General features: G+C 47.0%; 1 protein-coding gene across 1 annotated transcript in view; it reads right to left on the bottom strand.

The window, feature by feature from the left end:
* LOC146186007 (cytochrome P450 3A24-like) overlaps positions 1 to 15,679 on the bottom strand; it is a 30,120-nt gene extending 14,441 nt beyond the window's left edge. Inside the window, exons 1-5 of the mRNA XM_084605610.1 lie at positions 15,612 to 15,679; positions 7,571 to 7,667; positions 7,344 to 7,396; positions 2,542 to 2,638; positions 1,933 to 2,049 (exon numbers count right to left, since the gene is read on the bottom strand). Coding sequence (XP_084461736.1) covers positions 1,933 to 2,049; positions 2,542 to 2,638; positions 7,344 to 7,396; positions 7,571 to 7,667; positions 15,612 to 15,679 — 432 coding nt within the window. The remainder of the gene's footprint in view (positions 1 to 1,932; positions 2,050 to 2,541; positions 2,639 to 7,343; positions 7,397 to 7,570; positions 7,668 to 15,611) is intronic.
* Between the last annotated feature and the right edge of the window lie 2,359 nt (positions 15,680 to 18,038).

Genomic DNA, 18,038 nt, shown 5'->3' with positions numbered 1-18,038 from the left:
GGTCATGTCATTCAGCAGACCGAGATATGCATGTTCGTGATTTTTCGCTCATAGCCCCGACAACGCCGACGCCGCATTTCTTGGAGCACGCTGGTTTTTTCACTATCGCGTTAAACGTTGGTGACGACGGTAACCAGTCACCTTTCCTATACTGGGTCACATGAATATATTATATTCCAGAGAAAGAATAACTACAGGCCAGATATTCTTTATCCAATAAAAAAGTGGGGATTAAAGCCTGGCTTCAACCTAATGAAAAGAGCGAAAACTATGTTAGGTATGATTATTCTTGGTTTGCGGTTTGAATTAAGGGGACGCTGTCACGAAGTCGGCGCACATTTTAGTAACTAGTCCAGCGTCGATTTTCTCGCCAAAAGCAGAGACCAGTTTGATTCTGCCAGATGGTTGGCGTTCTTTGACTGGCACTTTATCTTCTCTAATCACCGTGGTCTCGCTACCGGTGTCAAGAATTGCCGCGACAGGTACACCCGCGATGTCTATTCCAACCTTCTGTACTTCTGAAATCCGCACGGCGTCGACATTCCGTGCGGTTTTTGGTCCCAGAAGGTCCCAGAAGATTGGAGAAATGTCTACAATTCTCCGTGCGAGGAGCGCGTATAGCCTTGCATGCACGGCGTCACCCCCTCCTCATCACTTGGCGGCAATGGCTCCCCCGTCCGGAGAAGCAACTGGATGTCTCCAGAAGGTCCAAAGCTGAGCATTGACAGCGTGCATCTCGACGGGGAAAGGAGAGGACGCTGAACAGTGGAAATTACGTGTATGTGCGCCTGCCTTGGCGCGTTGTCATAAGCATACGCGGCGCGTCCTATTTATTGTTGTCGCGTCGCTTCCGCAAGCTAGCCAGCGTTGCGGCGAGTGCTTCAGTGCTACTGCTGGGCTCCCGCGGGCAACCCGCTGTTCGGCCAGCACACTGGTCTGCGAGGGAGCGGCGCTCGTCTACGGGGCCGCCACATCGTGATTCTTCAGATGTCGATCTTTGACAGTGCCCGGTGAACAATTTGGTGTTTATTTGCTGTGACTCTCTCGTGTATTGTTCAGTATTGCAAAAGCCTCCGTGTTTATTAAAGGCTCTTGAGTTGATGTTCTGCATTGCTCTTTGTGAACTTCTTGTCTGTGTATTTTAAGTGTTAGTATGAATTTCTCTTTATCGTGTCTTTTTGCGCAAAGTTCGTTTTGTTGGTTGATTCTCACTCCGATCCTTTCTCTGGATTGAACCGGCGAAAGCTAGGCACCAAACGACCCCCCCCCCCCCTCCCCCCCAACCTTCATCTGTCACTACAGGTAGCTCAGTTCCAGCTGAGCTTGTCACACAAGTCGAGGACATCTTTTTTGAGACCGGATTAGCTGCCCCTCCCCCTTCACACACACACAAACACATTCTAATGATGTCTAGGAGTGTGCGCGCCAATAGTGCCGCATCGTTAATAAATTACAAGCATGAACGGGTGACAGGCGCTTAAGCTTCGATCGCCTTGAGAGTACGTAGCCGCGATAACCTCTGTAACATAGAGTTTTCAAACAGCGATATTTTGGTTTTCACTTTTTTTCATTGGTAACGTTTTGGGGAAAGCAATGTGATGCATACTTTTGGGAAGACGCTATAGAGTATTGCACACATACACTTAATTTGATCGATGCCACATTACCCTTTTTCAAGGTCAAGTGATCGGAGAGTTTGACCTTGGGTAATACTTGTCGTAATGAAGCTTTAGCTTTAAAAATAATCGCGCTGTCAAGGCGGACAGAAAGTGCTGCCAGTTGGGTTTGAGTTAGCTATCGAGTCTGGATGAACCCTGTACATTTGCAGTGTCCCTTTGAAACCGCGAAGTACTGTTCACTACGGAGAGACCAAAAGGGCACTCTCTGCTTTGAAGCCAGCGTAGAAAGAGCTATGTTACAATAGCTGCGTACCTTGCGTAGCTTACAAGCTGAGAAAGCCGGGCTTGCCACTGCACGAATTGACCGCCACCGCTCCACGTTTGCTATTAGCATCATGTTGTCGAAAATAGGATGGGAGCTGCGGCGATGCTGCAGTGAAAATCAAACAGTACAAAGCTGTCAAGGTTAAAGGCCCACAACGAAAGCTGAAAGCTTACGCTTGTGCCAGGTATTGAGATGATAAGGGTTTCAAAACGAACGAAGAACGCCAAACAACCTGCTCTCAAATTTAACGCAATAGGAAGAAAAATATCCCGCCCTATTGCAAGGACTGTACCTATACAGATGTTTTCAGCAGAGTTTCTTCGTATTCTATTCCATTTTACATTGCTCCAAGGAGTGGACACAAATATATTGTTCAAATAGTTGTCCTTATAATGTCCTTTAGCGAGTCTTTCTTTCAAAACGCATATAGCAAAAGGTAATTATTCTGTACCTCGATAAATATGAAAATAGTCTATTAAGCGAGTAATGAATTCAGAACCCTGATATTTGCAGCGGTATGTTTTCCGCAGTGCATTAACGTGCGATATTTTTGAGATTTATCAGGAAGGCAGGCATAAATCGTTAAGCTTCACTTACCAATCTGTTGGGCAAAAGCTGAAAATCCTTCACAAGGACCTGTTTTATAAAATCAGGGTCGGCTACTACCAGGACAGGTTCCCCTCGTTCATAGATGCTGATGAAATATGTAAAAAAAAAAAAAAAAAACGTGTTCATTACGCTTAAGCTCTTTCAGAGCACATGTATTACAGCTGTATGACTTCTGGCTTGTGCCGAAAATACTTCGTCGTGTTTGAAAGTAATCAGTCTGCATAGCATGAAAAAGACATTAATGCAGTTTTCTTTTGTTATTGAACTAGGAAACGCCAGATCTTATAACCGGACGCCTCAATCCTGCCTTAAGGAATGAGTGCAGTATCCTTATTTTACACAAAAGCTTGTATAGCTTTGTGTGATTGACTGAACTGAAGTGGGAACATGTGCCATCTTTTCTACATGATGGTTTTGCTGGTGGTTGTGGTGAAGTCTGCTGTCGAGAAAAATGCAGTTTGGATAGGGTATTCTGGCCCACTGTACGCACAATCAAGTAGTTCGCATACATGCTGCTTGCATTAGTATTCAGCTTTTAAAGATATAAGTAAGATGATATGCTTTACTCGCTATAAAACAAACATCGCGATGTCTCAATGTTCAGGGCGCTCGACTGCTGACTTCTGGGACGTGCGAACGATCCCTGTCTCGTTACGATAGAGATGAAATGCAAGGAACGTCTGTGCTGGGTGATTTCAATACACGTTGAACAACCAGAGGTGGCGAAGGTTAGCGAAGCCCGCCACATGGCACCTCTCATAGCCGATGCCGCTTCGGGACGTGAAGCGCTTCTTATTTTGCTGCTACACTTGAAGGCTTCTACGCATGCGTAAAAGCGACAATCAGTAAATGTTGCATCAGAGACCAGCAAAACGTTTGAGAAAGCAGAATTAGCCTATGATTTGAGTCCGACTGCAAATATTACACGGCAGCGTTACATAAATATGCATCCAAGCTAGGTGATTAAAATAGCTTTTTTTTTTTTTAATTACAGCTGGTGGCTTTCGCGCAAACCCGTTGTTTCTTAAAAGCGGGGTAAAATAGCCCTTAATTTCATACTGATTCAACTATCTCGCTTTCCTTCTTATTTGGACGTGATTACTTCGGAGATAATGAATTTCATAGTCGCGAGAACACGAAGAAACCCTTCTCTTCGGTAACAGTTTTATTCAAGCCACTTTCTTTGCAAATAACTCTAAAATTTTGTTTTTGTCTGCGAGTGAACCAATGCTCGGTAATTATAGCGCGTACAATCCATCAGAACATTTTCATAAACCTAAGAGCAGCTATGTACAGAGTTTTGTAGCGTCTTCGAGCGACTGAATAATGATTTACACGTGAACGTAATGAAATATTACATGAAAGGCCCTGAAATTTGGCGAGTGTGTGAAGCTTTTGTCACAAAGTCAAATTCATTGGCATTGTCAAAAACGATTATTCAACTAATTTAGAATATATCAACTCTCTCTCCCTCTGTCTTTCGGTATTGAAATCATTGTTTCAGAGCCACGATGTCAAATTCTTTGACACTGGTTGCAAAAACAGCTCTACCCAGAGTCGCAGTGAATTCGGCGAACTCACGCCGACAGTCAGCTCTCCTGTGCGAAGAAAAGTCCTGCACAGTCGGCGTGGCATCATTTTGGGGAATATTTCGGATTAGTACCTGTGTTTACCTAGAATTAATATGCACTTGTTGCGATGGAGCACCAGAGCAAGATGATCAGCGTGGCAGGCTTCTCATTCTGAACAACCCGTGCCGTGCCTGCGCTCCGAGCACGCGCTGTACATCTTTATTTTCCTCTAACACTGATCTCAGCGCCTCCGCTTTATAGCGTCGGCGGGCGGGGCCCCCCGCCTAGACGGAACGGCGAAAGGTACACGCCGTCGGAGTAGAGATGGGGGTGCCACGGCGGCAAGCAGGTCTGCAGATAAGCCGGGGACATCTGAGGGGAGCTCCTGGGGATGTGTCTCGAGGTACGCGGGTTTGAGGCGATCTAGAGAGACGACCTCTTCACGACCATCCAGCAGGATTGTCGCTGACTTTGTCGTCCTGTTGAGGACGCGGTACGGGCCGTCGTATGAGAGGGTAAGAGGCGCCTTTACAACGTCTCGCCTGAGAAACACATGCGTCGAGGAATCAAGATCTGGGTGCACAAAGACTTGATGGGCAGATAAGCGAGGCGGCACTGGGCGCAGATGCTGAAGACAGTCTTGTAGGTGATGAAGGTATTGTAGGGGCTGGGACGAGGGAGCCGAAGGTACGAACAAGTCTCCGAGAAGCCACAGGGATGTACCGAAGACGAGTTCGGCCGCCAAACAGCCAAGGTCACGACGCAGGACGGCACGTAGGCCTAGGAGCACCATAGGGAGGTGGTCGACCCACTGCTCGCGATCCAGGCGCGCAGTGAGGGCAGCCTTGAGCTGGCGATGGAGCCGCTCGACCATGCCGTTGGCACAGGGATGGTATGATGTGGTGCGGCAGTGTTTAGTGCCCAAGTAGCCGTGTGAGCGAAGTGAAGAGGGCACATTCGTACTGACAGCCGCGATCCATGGTAACAATGCCGGGGCAGCCGAAGCGGGAAACCCATGCTGAAACGAAAGCTCTGGCAACTGTTTGCGCAGTAATATCCGGAATCGGCATGGCTTGGGGCCAACGGGTGAATCGGTCAACCATCGTCACAATATACTTGTAGCCCTGAGAGGGGGGAAGGGGTCCAACCAGGTCAAGATGAATATGGTCAAAGCGCGATCACGTCCGGGTCACCACTGTTGCGATGGAGCACCAGAGCAAGATGACCAGCGTGGCAGGCTTCTCATTCTGAACAGCCCGCGCTGTGGCTGCGTTCCGAGCACGCGCTGTACATCTTTATTTTCCTCTAACGCTAATCTCAGCGCCTCCGCTTTATAGCGTCGGCAGGCGCTATACACTCAAAATGGGTACCGAACCCGCCGGGCAGTACGCTGCTAGCATTGGCGTAACACTAGTCAAGTAACGAACGATATACAGATCCAGGCCATTTCTGCTTTCTTAAGGCAGGTCAGAACACGATACCCCCACTAGCATATCGCCCCGCAGTTCGTCGTGCCCTGGAGTCCACCTGCCATGTCAGACAGGCGCAGTGGTGTCGTCTTAGAAAACTAGAGGACGAGAAAAAGTAGATGAGCAACGCGCAGCTCTGAGAAAGAGAAAAAGTGCATTTAGAATGACGATTTTCGCCCCAGTACAGCATTGTGTCACTACAGTTGCCACTTTGATCAGCACATAACTATTAGACATGCACACAGCGGCGAAACGACGAAGTTAAAATTAAAACTATCATATGTGCAAGTGTGACGCAGCGAAAATACCAGTTACGTGACCACGTCACAATGCAAAACGCTTGCAGAACGATGACAGCTAATCTAAAAGATGGGTGATTGCATTCCTTGTTTGCCAACAATGCATGATTCTTTTCAGCAGCACAGACCAATTCTACTAACCTTTTTTTTTCAATTGTGAACATTAAGCAGTAAATCACTCATCTATGGCAGAGGGCATGTTTCCTTCTCCACAAAACCAGTCGTAAACGAACTGCTCTATGAACTCTGCCGACTGTCAATCAACACTATCGCAGCAACGCTGCCGACACCTCTAGGTCAATTTCTCGGTGAATAGCAAAGGGGAGGAGCACGAACGGAGAATATCATGGTGCCATAAAGAAGTGGTCGGATCGCAGTTGCATCTGGAAAGTTTGCATATTAGAAATCTTGTCGGAGAATTTCGAACAAGCTATGAACCTCCATCTTAAACGCATTATATCGTTTGGTCTGCCAGTATTTAGGCATGAATTGTGTCCTTGTGTCTGCGACGGGAGGAACAATGTGCGTACATGTCTGTCTGCGACGGGAGGAACAATGTGCGTACATGTATAAGCATACAGTCCGAAACCCACGCTATAAACGCGACCGCAAACGTGAACGAAAAGAAAATTGCAAGCAGTAGGCTGGGTATGCATGCGAGCGTGAGGAAAGTTGTGTTTTGTTGGCCCTCTTCAAGAAGGCACGAGTCCATCATCACAGTTCACTTCAGGACATTAAGGATGCATCACGCATCTTTCTACAGTTCTTCCGGAACTCAGACCTCGACTCCAGAAAATAGCAGGAGTTGACTATTGATTATCGTAGGTAACTATGTGTACAGCGATGTAGATAAACCAGAATCAAGTGTACGCTTTTTATGGACTTTATGTGACACCGAATTTTCGCTACGCTTGAGCGATTGACGGCAGAGTCCTCAGTAGCTGGCAGAACCTCCTGGAAAGCGCCTAAGAGGAGCTAAGGCTGCGTATGTGTCGCGAGCAAAACGACGGGTATAAGCGCACAGAAGAAGCACTAAAATTAGGCGATTAAGGGACACAGCGATGACAGATGGTTTGGTTGATGAGGTTTAACGTCTCAAAGCGACCCAGGTTCTGAGGGATGACGTAGTTTTGGCTCCGGAAATTTCGACCACCTTCTGTTATTTAACTTCACTGACATCGTACAGCACACGAGCTCATTGGTTTTCGCCTCCATTGAAAACCCACCACCGCGGCCACGATTCGATCCTGCACCCTTGGGTACAGCAGTCAAGCGCCGCAACCACTGCGCAACCAAGGCGAGACCTTTCGCTCTAGATTGATATAGTTTGTGGAGTGAGTGAGCTGCCGTTTAGAGAGCGAGAATTTTACAGTACAATAAAAGCAAGCAGTTTGGATAAGTATATTGTAACTGACGGCGTGCTCATAAAATGGTAACAAGATATCACTTACCCGAATAGACGGCCCATTTGTTTATATCTGTCCTGATCGCTGAGGCACAGAGGCTGAAAAAAATGACTGTTTGAGAATTCACAGTGCTTAAATTACTCTCGCTTCTCGCAGAGGTCGTTAATATCTTCGCGTAATGAGACGCCGCCTGCAGCATAATAATAATTATCAAACAGTTAAGGTCGGATAAAAATAATACTAATCAATCTCTGCGCCACGCAATATGTTACCTTAGATAGTAGACTCTTGACAGGGCCAAATATCAAAGAAAACTCCTCGTGAGGCAGATTTTGCTTTTTCCAGTAATTTCGGTGTCTTGTGGCATACCTGTAAGCATCAAGAGTTCAACACCATCGCTCATGGAGTGTCTTGCAGAGCATAACCTGAAGCTGTCCTTCGTCTCGTTTTGAAAGATATTTGTGCATATATGTGCAGGTATCAAGGATTACGTTTGCTGAACACTTACAGCTGACGAGTTCACAGTGCAGCAGTTCCGATATTTCTAGCCCAAAGTTTCACGCTTTTAGTTGGAATATAGGCTACCACATGGCATTCAAAATATAGCATCCCGCATTTTTGTGAACTCATTAGCAACACTTCACACGAGAAGGGCTAGGCCAAATGTAAAATGGAAAATCATCTGCGGTGTACCCATTCATTGCACAATAACGCTGCTTGAGCTATAGGTCACAATTATAATATTCTATTGCTTTTAGGCGGGTCTTACTATCTGTACTTACTAATAGAATTCTTTATCTCCATGTGACAGAGTCATGTCCATAAGCTTTAAGGCGAAAGTCTTTAATGGCTCATGCTGTCGTGGACGAAGTGTGTCCCACTTTTGCGGCGTTCTGATTGGCCGTGGCGGGATACGTCTCTGCCATATGCAATGCCACACTTGAACGCGCGCCAAGAAACGCCACGCGACAGGAGCGATGGTGTACCGTCTAAACACACTTGCCGGACAAAGTGTGACAGATACTGCGTCTTACCTTTCCTGTAAACCAATTATAGTTATATGTAGCACTGCATTGAATGCCGACAAGAGGCTAACGATGGGAGGCAAATTATAGGATAGGAAGGGTAGGCTTTCGCCATTCTCCTCTTAAGAGACATCTAAGAGACCTTATAAATTTTTTGTTCAAGCAGACGTCGTAAAAGTGTAATATCTGATGCAGTAAGATGCGATAAGCACAAGCGCGTTTCTCGCCAGCAGTGTGTTGTGACTGCCAAACTGAGCGCCTTAAATGCCGCCTTTACATAATGGCATGAACTATACAATGTGAATGCGAAATTAATGTGGTGAGATTTCTAGGGCATTACTTCTAATGAAGAAGGTGACCTGGTGCCAGCGCCCCGACATGAGACGCGAGCAATCGTTAACAGAAATCATTAGATGATTTTGATTGTTTTGCCGCCGCTTCCCAACGTTGAGAAGACGGTTGGTGGAAAAGTCTTAGTAACAGCTTGGCCTCAGTTTAAGTAGCCCGATATTATTATCATTTGGCTCCACCACCCTTGGCCACAGTCACAGGTCTGTTTGTACCGCCATGCAAAATTTTTGACACGAATTCGTTGCTCTCCAATTCCTGGCCGATCTCCGTGTGTGTGTATGCGCCGTATGTTATTTGGTAAACACAACCAGCCAGACAAGCCCGAACCTGCAAGCGGCTCTCTTGACCTAGCCCTAGTAAACAAGCTCGCCCTACACTAAAGCTGGTTGTATTCTTAGTGGAGCGTGCGGGGACTTATTCTTGAGCTATGCAGTCGAACACTTGGTACTAGGATGCCATCTGACGGCATCCAAACAGCCGTTTCGTCGCCGCCAATCGCAACTTGTCCAGGTACACTTCGTCAATGGTGTGCTGCCATTTTCAGTGGGATGGACGACTGGAGGACTGGCTGTCCTCCGCTCACAACTGGTAGAACGACAGCATGAAGCTCAGAAATGTCATTTCTGCTTGACCTATGTGCGGACCTATGGTTAAAAGAGCATGATTCGGACATCACCACCTGGTCCGCTTTTAAGACCGCCTTTATTGACATCTTCGGGCGTCCAGCCATGCTCAAACGTCGTGCTGAGCAGCGTCTTCGCTCTCGCTCCCAGCAGGATGGTGAAAGCTTCACCAACTACACCAAAAACATCCTGGATACAAACAAGCGCATGAGGGCATTATTAACGACACCTGTCTCGTGATAATTGTCAAGAGCCCCACTTTCCGACAGATTGTCGACCTGTGCCAAAGCTACAACGAGCTGCGTCGAGGACGAATCTTCTCCCGGTTGCCCTAAGCACAGATCGCTACTCTTAACAGCATCGACATGAGAAATGAAATGAGCAGTTTTCTCATTATCCAGATCAAGTAGTTTGCCCATGAGGAGGTCACTCGGCAACTGTCGCTGCTTCCCTTTGTTCCGGTCCCGCCACAAATCTGTCACCGACCATTTAACACATGATCCGGGAGCAAGTGTCTGATGCGATCCCGTCAATTTGTCACTCGCTTTCCGTTGCATTGCATCCAATTGCAGGGCTTCCTGTTACTGCGCCTCCCAATGCTGCGCTGCTTACTTACGTTGAAATAGCCCGACAGCCAACGCTAGTGTTTTGAGCTCCCTCTCGAGTCACACCCGCTCCTGCGGTTCTGCCGTGCCCTAAACGTTTCCAACCAGGGTGAACACCAGACAACAACTTCCCGATTTGATATGCCTGTGACTTCCCTGGACACGCGATGCGTCACTGCCGCCGCCGCGTCGTGACCTCTTCTGACGAAGCCGACCATCAAGCATATGGTACACTTCTCGGCATTTTACCCCGACCCAAACAGCCGAGCACCTCCACTCCGAATACCGTCCATCTGTTCGTCGCCGCTCGCTGTCTCCCATGCACCGTCGTTTGAACCTGCCGCAGGAGAACTAAGGATTGAAGTTCGGGGCAAGAACTGCGTTTTCGTCGAACGATCTGAGCCCTCGGTTTCCGCCGCCGAATTTGATAAATGTGTTCGAGAAGGGCATCGATGCTGTAAGGCCGCGGTGGCTTATTCTGTAATGTTTCGGCGTGCACGCCACAGAAAGCAGCGATGGAAAGTTCGAGCAGCTTCCAGACGGAAACGCGACCGATTGCGCAATCTCGGCCAGCGCGCTGCGCCTCCTCGCCCTCGTCAACATGGGCTGACTCACGCGTGCATCCCTATGCACGGACCTGGCCCTTCTCCTCACTTGGCGCCATTAAGAAGGCCGTGCGCGCTGACGATGGCTTCTACTAGTTTCCAGGTCTTTCTAGTGAGCCGAGGGGGGAGGCATAGCTTTGACAGCCCTGAGCTGTTCCCACTCCTCCTTTGCGCCTGAAGGTTTTTGCGCTGGTTACTTAAGAGTGCGCTGCGCGGCCATCGGGGGTTTTGATTCTGATCGTCGACGAAGCTAGCAATAGCAGGCAGGCGCCGACTTATATGTTGTAAAAATAGCAATGAGCTGAGTGTGTCAACTCGTGGAGTTGCGCGTAGTTTTCATTCAGTCGCCTGTCTTGTAGTGTAGACGCCTCTCTTTTGTAAATAATTTTTCTATACTTTGTGTTTTTATTGTTATATAAAGTTACGTTTCGTCGTTTAGTGCAAGTCTTCGTCCTTCGACTCATGGTATGTGTGTGTGAACTATACGTCGCCAGTCAAATCCACGTGCACTTTGAATAGGTGCAGAAGAGTTGAAGAAAACAAGAACCTGACCTTTACTCGCGCAGCCCGATAGGACGATTTGGCAGCTGCAGCACTCCGCAAGCCCAGCCCGTTACTAGAGCAGTCGCAACGTTATCGGCGCTCACCGAAGTCTTCCGGTCGTTCAAGGTGGGAGTGCATCGCCGCGTGCAAGGACCTAGGTACCCCAAGAGGTGACGGTCAGAGGCAGCGGCGACTGGGAATATCCACCAGCGAGGAGCGACGCGGCAAGGAATGAGCAACCGTTGCTGAGTTGCCGAGATCTCTCGGTCGTTTGGGGCAGGAGCCTCATCGACGCGTGCAAGGACCCAGGGACCCCCAGTGTGACGGTCAGTGGTAGCGACGATCAGGAGTGCCCCACAGCGAGGAGCGACACGGCGAGGAAGGCGCAACCGTTGCTCAGGTGAGTGGGATTTCTTGCGTCCGTTGGTGTGCGTGGTTCAGGCATCTAAAGCGGGAGGTACGTGGGGATGACGTGTAGTTAGATTAGTAAACGTGACCAGCAGAAAATCAGTGTTTTCTGGATGGACCAGTGTGTCCGTAAGCGTTCCCGTAGTTGCACTGAGATGGAAGGATTACGTAGCAAAGACGAAAAGTAAGGACTTAATGAAGCTTTGAGAGACAGAGGCTGAAAGAGAGGCTCGGAGGCGAGAAATGCATAAACGAAGATAAAAACTCAAAAGTAGAAATCAGAAAAATAGAAGTCATAAAAAAAGCTATGCGCTCATGTTGCTGTTAGCGTGTCAGTTCGTGGAGCAGCGCGTAGTTTTCATTCAGTTAGCCTATCCTGTAGTGTAGTCGCCTCTCTTTTGTAAGTACGTTTTCTGCATCTTGTGCTTGTGTTATATAAAGTTAATTTTCGTCGTGTTACTTAAGTACGTCGTCCTTTGCCTGAACGTGTGTGTTTGAAATACACGTCGCCTGCCGAATTGACGAGCACCTTGAAAAGGTGCAAAACAATAGAAGACAACAAAGAACCTGACCTTTACTGATGCTCTTGCCTTTGTTGAGAGCGGTGTTGCTGTGTCCGTGTTAAGCGAAAGCGAGATATTGTGCGACCAGAGGCGCGAAGTGATGACGCCGCTATATAGTTTTTTTCTTTGCTTCTTGCCGCAAATTCTCATCTCATCTACCATGCGGCCACCTGTATAGCGAGCGTTCGTATTCGGGCACTCTCTACATCATTGAATTTATCCTACTTTCATTATGCTGTCACGACATCAGCTTGTGCTGGGACTTGCTATGATAACATGAGGCCGTCATTGACTAGTCGTGCTGAAGTAGCGCTGCTTACCTTCTGTGATGCCACGACGACCGATACCCCTACCACGTGCGCCAGACTCACTGTGGCTGACAATGTTTCTATCCCGCTATGCTCTGCCGTCGTTCTGTCTGTTTATCTGACTGTCGCTCTGACGGGCCTGTCATCTCCGCGCCTTCCGACGACTTCATGCATCGCCACTGTCTACCCCTGCCGTTTGCCGTGCTAACTGTTGAAGCTGGCGGCAGCGCCATGGCCGTCCTCGATACCTTCAGTTTCTGCTTCTTTTTTCTTCGTGACGAATGTGTAGGACCTTCCCAGCCTTTCCCCTCGTTTTTTAAATGCGTCAACTTTGATGACAGCCCTTGCCACATACCGCTAGCGGCGCTTACTGCTACTTCTGCTGATACACGCCGGGTAGGCATCTTGGCAAGCTCTATTGACAAGCTCACGCCGACTCAACGGACCCAGCTTCTTGCCCTGCTTGACCAGTTCCGTTCCTCTGATTTGTCACAGCATGCTTCAGGCCGCACACCGGTTGTTGCCTATCTGATCGGCATCAGTACCCTCTCGCCTCTGCGCCAACGACCGTATCGCGTTTCCGCGACCTCATGTCAGGTCATTCATTAGGCTTAAGCATGGCGTCAATAAACCTTCACGCAGTTTGGATCTCCCCCGTCTGTCTTGTCACGAAAAAAAGGCGGCTCCAACCATTTTTTTGTTGACTATTGTCCAATGAATAAAATCAACCGCAAGGACGTCTATACCTGCCCCAAATTGATGACTCTTTTGACTGTTTGCAAGGCTCCAATTTTGTTTCACCTTTAGACCTTCGTTCATGGTACTGGCAGGTGCCGCTGGCCTATGCTGACCGTGTCAAGCCAATTTTATTGACAACAGACGGACTGCATATGAATTTAACGTCGTGCCGTTCAGGCTGTGTAATGCACCTGCCACGTTCGAGCGCATGATGGACACTACAATGCGCGGCGTCAGGTGGAAGACCTCGCTGTGCTACTTGGACGGTATTGTTGTTTTCTTGCTGGATTTCCCGACGCATTTCGTGTGATTGAAATGTGAGTTGAAATGCCTTACAGCAGCTGGCCTCCAAATAAATTTAAAGAAATATCACTTTGCCTCACGCGAATTGACAATTTTGGACCATGTCGTCTCAGAAGACGGTGTGCCTCCCGTCAGCCAAGCTTCGTATGGCACTGCAGTCTAAAAACTATTTACGATGAAGGAACTCAAGTTTCATCGGCCTTTGCTCTTACTTCCGAAGCTTCATCCGCAATTTTGCTTCTATCATCGCGCCCTTGACAACCCTCCTTCGTGGAAACAGCGACCTGTCCGGCTGGTGTTCTGCATGTGACGAAGCGTTGAGCACACTGCACCAACTACTTCGGTTACCTCAGCGCTAATATTACGGCATTTTGATCTTGATGCTTCAACTGAGATCCACACTGATGCCAGCGGCACCGGTATCGGGGCTCTTCTGGCACAAAGTAAACCAGGGAGTGTTGACCATGTTGTAGCACGCGAGCCGCACCTTGACGAAGCCGGAGCTAAACTACTCATTTACTGGGGACTGCCTTGTCATAGTTTGGGCGATATGGCTATTCCGACTTTACGTGTACGGCCGACAATTCGAAGTCGTTACTGACCACCAGTCCCTGTGCTTGCTGTCCTACTTTAAAGATCCCATTGGACGCATCACTCGATGTGCCTTACGGCTTCGCTTCAATAATATGATATTCGTTTGGCGTATCGCTCTAAAGGAAAAATATTGACGCTGACGCATTGCCGTGCCACCTCTGCCCCTCTGAAAGTGTTTGCGATTGCGCCATCGACTGCAGTTCTTTGTTTTTGACCAACATGGCAGTCGCGCAGCCCAGAGAGCTCTGGATCGCGTTCCTTCTCGCCTTTCTTTCGCACCATTCTACCATTTTGAAGCCTGGAGCAATTTGCCGCCAGGCTGCTCACTTCACAATTCGTCATGGCCTCTTATACCGCCGAAATTATCTTTCTTCCGGTCGCAAAAGGCCGCTTGGCTTTCCTCGACACTCACGATCGGGAATCTGCCCTTCATTTCACGCCTGCTCACGCTGGAGCATTCAATAATTATATTCGGCTTCGCCTGTGTTGCTACTACCATTGAATGTACACCTACGTTTGCAAGTTCGTCCGCTCCTGCCGATAGTCCATCGTCATATGAGTGGCCCCACGCAGCCTCTCCCTTTCCCTTCCAGACCTTTCGACAGAGTCGGCATTGACCTCTACTGCTCGCTTCCCTACTCTATAGCCGGAAACTTCTGGGTCATTGTAGCAGTAGATCATCTTACCTGGCACGCCAAGACCGCCGCCCTACCCTGCTACGTAATTCGATGTTGCCGCCTTCATCTTACACCCCTTCATGCTTCGTCACGGAGCACCGCAGAAACAGTTGAACGAGCGTGGTCGTGTATTTTTATTTGAATTTGTTTCATCCCTCCTGCAATAGTACAATATCGCTCATCGAACTACTACGGCCTGCCCCGCAGTAATGGTCTCACTGAAAAATTCAACCGAGCACTGGGCGACGTATTGCCAATCTACGTGGCTGCAGTCCATTCCAACTGGGACACATTGCTACCCTTCTCAATAAATATGAATAGTCTGAGAATTCAAGGAAGAATTGAGAATTCTCAATTCTTCCTTGAAGAATGACGGTTCACCGTCCGAAACTGTTTGAATAAAACAGATAATCGGGAAAGTTGTGTGACATCCTGTTTGAATTTAATTCTGGCCCATTAGTAACAAGCAAACCATATATATATTTCTCTAAATATATGGCGGTGCCATGCTGATTTGGTTCTGCATCTGACAGTACTATTTCGCAGCTCGTCTGACAGAAGTATAAAAAATGGGCCTATCTACGACCTGAATCCTCGCCCTTTTATTGCACATATGGGATGGTGTTTGACGCTGATATTTGGACGTGTCTGGATTGATGCAAATATAGAAAGAGATGGTAAACAAAATAGTAAATAAAATTTCTTTAAAGAATCTTTATTGAATTGTCTTCATTAAGTCACGAAGTGTCTCTACTAGTAAATTTTTTTTTCTCCTCACCAAACTTTCACTCTGAGCGACAATTATGGATATCGGCATAGCAGCATAACATCAGAAAATGTACGAATGAGCCCCTAGGCTAGTGCTCATCTTTGTCGGTAATTGTCCGCGTAAGATGCGGCGCAATCGAAGCCCAGATGCGTCATCTAAGAAGGATATATGATCTTTCAAGAAACAGTTCAAGCTACTCACATGTAAAGGAGCACGCAAGCCGTCACAGTGACAATGATGATGTCTGCAATGCTTAGGTGGAATATCATGACGCAGCCCTCCGTCTTGAAACCTGTAACAGCGTTTCAGGCCTGTCACGCAAGCTAAAATGATGAAAGCAAAAGTTTAACTCTTTAAACTTTACCGCCACCCAGCTGTTTCTCCAAGCGTTACCTGACACAATAACTTAGAAAAAGGGTACTCACAGGTATCTCAGGAAAACAAAACCTTATGAAGGAGAGCGACGCAGATGCAATGTAGATAGCGGGCTCTCTCTCTGCGGACGCTTCTGCATAAAGCGAAGACATGGCGGATAAAATAAGCCGAAAAAAATAAACAAATAAGCTTTGACAATAATGAAACACGGTGCTAAACAACATATTCATATAAGGCGAATTTATAGTCTTTTAGCGAAACACATTGTAGAATTGATCACCTATCGTTTAATGCTTTTTTTTTGGCGCTAGTTGGCTGCCCACGCGGAACGATTTCACGCGCCTAACCTCCAGGATGCTACAGTCGACACAAATGATGGCCACAAGACAACCGCGGTTTTCTTATAATCGGTGTTTTTTATCTCTATATATTTTTTCAATGTGGCGGGATAAATAATTGGGTAGTTTATTCCGTAAAGCCAAGCTTCGAAATGCTTTGAGGTGAAATCCTTTCACATCGAATGCGCCATCTTCTCACAATTATGCTACATACGTTATTTTCCGCCTCATGGGATGGATGGATGGAATATAGGAGTGTCCCCTTTGAAACGGGGTGGTAGCAGTAGCTGTCATGCTCATTTTTCTCCCTCTATCTTAATTATTGATTTAAAATAGTTAACTAAACCACCATTCTATTTATAAAATTTTGTTCCTACATTACTAACATTATGTCACTTCTCTGCTTTTGAGCCACCAATCTTCCAGTCGTTTTTGCTAGTTTCCACCGCCGGTTTATTCACAGTGATTGCGCCTGCACCAACTTCCAGATAGATACCATTACATTCGAGTATAATATGGTCAATTGTTTCACTGGAGTTTCCACATACAGCACATGCGTCACCTTCATTGTTAAATTTCTTTTTGTAGCTGCGTGTTCTAAGGCACCCTGATCTAGCTTCAAAAAGTAGGGCACTGCCTCTTGAGGTATCAAAGAAATCTTCCTTCCTGATCTGCATTTTTCACTTTCGGTATAATTCCACACTCTGTTTCTTTTCCATCGAATTTATCCAATGTTTACCTTCTGCGTTTTTCACCTGTTGCTTAATGCTCTTTATTTCTCCGTCCTTGTTACTAGCATACTTACTAGTTAGTTTCCTAGTTCTTTTCCTCCATTGTGAGTCAACGCTTTTTAGGTACAGGTATTTAAATACTTTAGCTGCCCATCTGTTACTGTCCAATTTCCTCAGGCGTTCCTCATATAATATTTTACTCTGAGCTTCCCGTACTTCGAAAGAAGCCCAGCCCATATCTCCCTGTACCGCCTCATTTGTAGTTTTGCCGTGGGTACCTAGTGCTAATCGTCCAACGGATCTCTGATTTGTTTCTAATGTCGACTGTACCTCTGATTTTAGGCACAAAACCGCATTTCTGAAAGTAAGTCCGGGCACCATAATTCCTTTCCAAATACCCCTCAAAACCTCATACCTATTGTATCCCCACAATGCCTTATGCTTCATTATCCCGGCATTCCTTCGCCCTTTGGCCTTAAGTGATTGCTCATGCTTTTCAATGTATGCCAATCCTTCGTTTACCCATACCCCCAGATATTTATATTCTGCTACTCTAGGTATTTCAAGGCCTTGCATTTTAAGACCCTGATCAGTTGAGCCGTTGAAAATCATCAGACCGGCAACGTGGATCTCAACGCGGCAACTAGGGCACCTCGTGTGAGGTGGGTGAAGGGAGAGGACCAATCCGCTCGTATATTGTTTCTTCTGTGATTTTCAAAGTGCTGTAAGTCCCCTTATCACTTTATATCTGAGCGAAACCTGTACAACTGAGGTTCTTGCAAAACAGACATGCACAACTAGTATTCGGACGTGTTGATTTCACGCAAAATCTATGAACTCATCTATGGCTCAGAGTGGCTTCCATATAAACATCTCATATGGAATCCACATTCAATCTCTATCATTCATTTTAATGGATCGTGTATTTATGTGCTATAAGACCTGCTTCTACTTGCACACACACAGAAAACAAGAATTCTTCAGACGCAGCCATGACTGCAGTGTGAACCAAAATTATCTGTAGAGCTGTGTTTATGGCCTTTTTGGCTGAAAAAAAAAACAATAAACCGCAACAATCCTCTTACATTTAATACATCGCGAAAACCTCAGTATTCCTTGAACAGATGTCATGACCTAAATATGACAGAAGATGACCAGTTGAGCTTTTATATGCATATATGGCT

This window comes from Amblyomma maculatum, chromosome 6 (genome assembly GCF_055883805.1).
Source record: "Amblyomma maculatum isolate TAMU_Amacu chromosome 6, ASM5588380v1, whole genome shotgun sequence".
Lineage (NCBI taxonomy): Eukaryota > Metazoa > Arthropoda > Arachnida > Ixodida > Ixodidae > Amblyomma > Amblyomma maculatum.
This window is presented reverse-complemented; position numbering and strand designations above follow the sequence as displayed.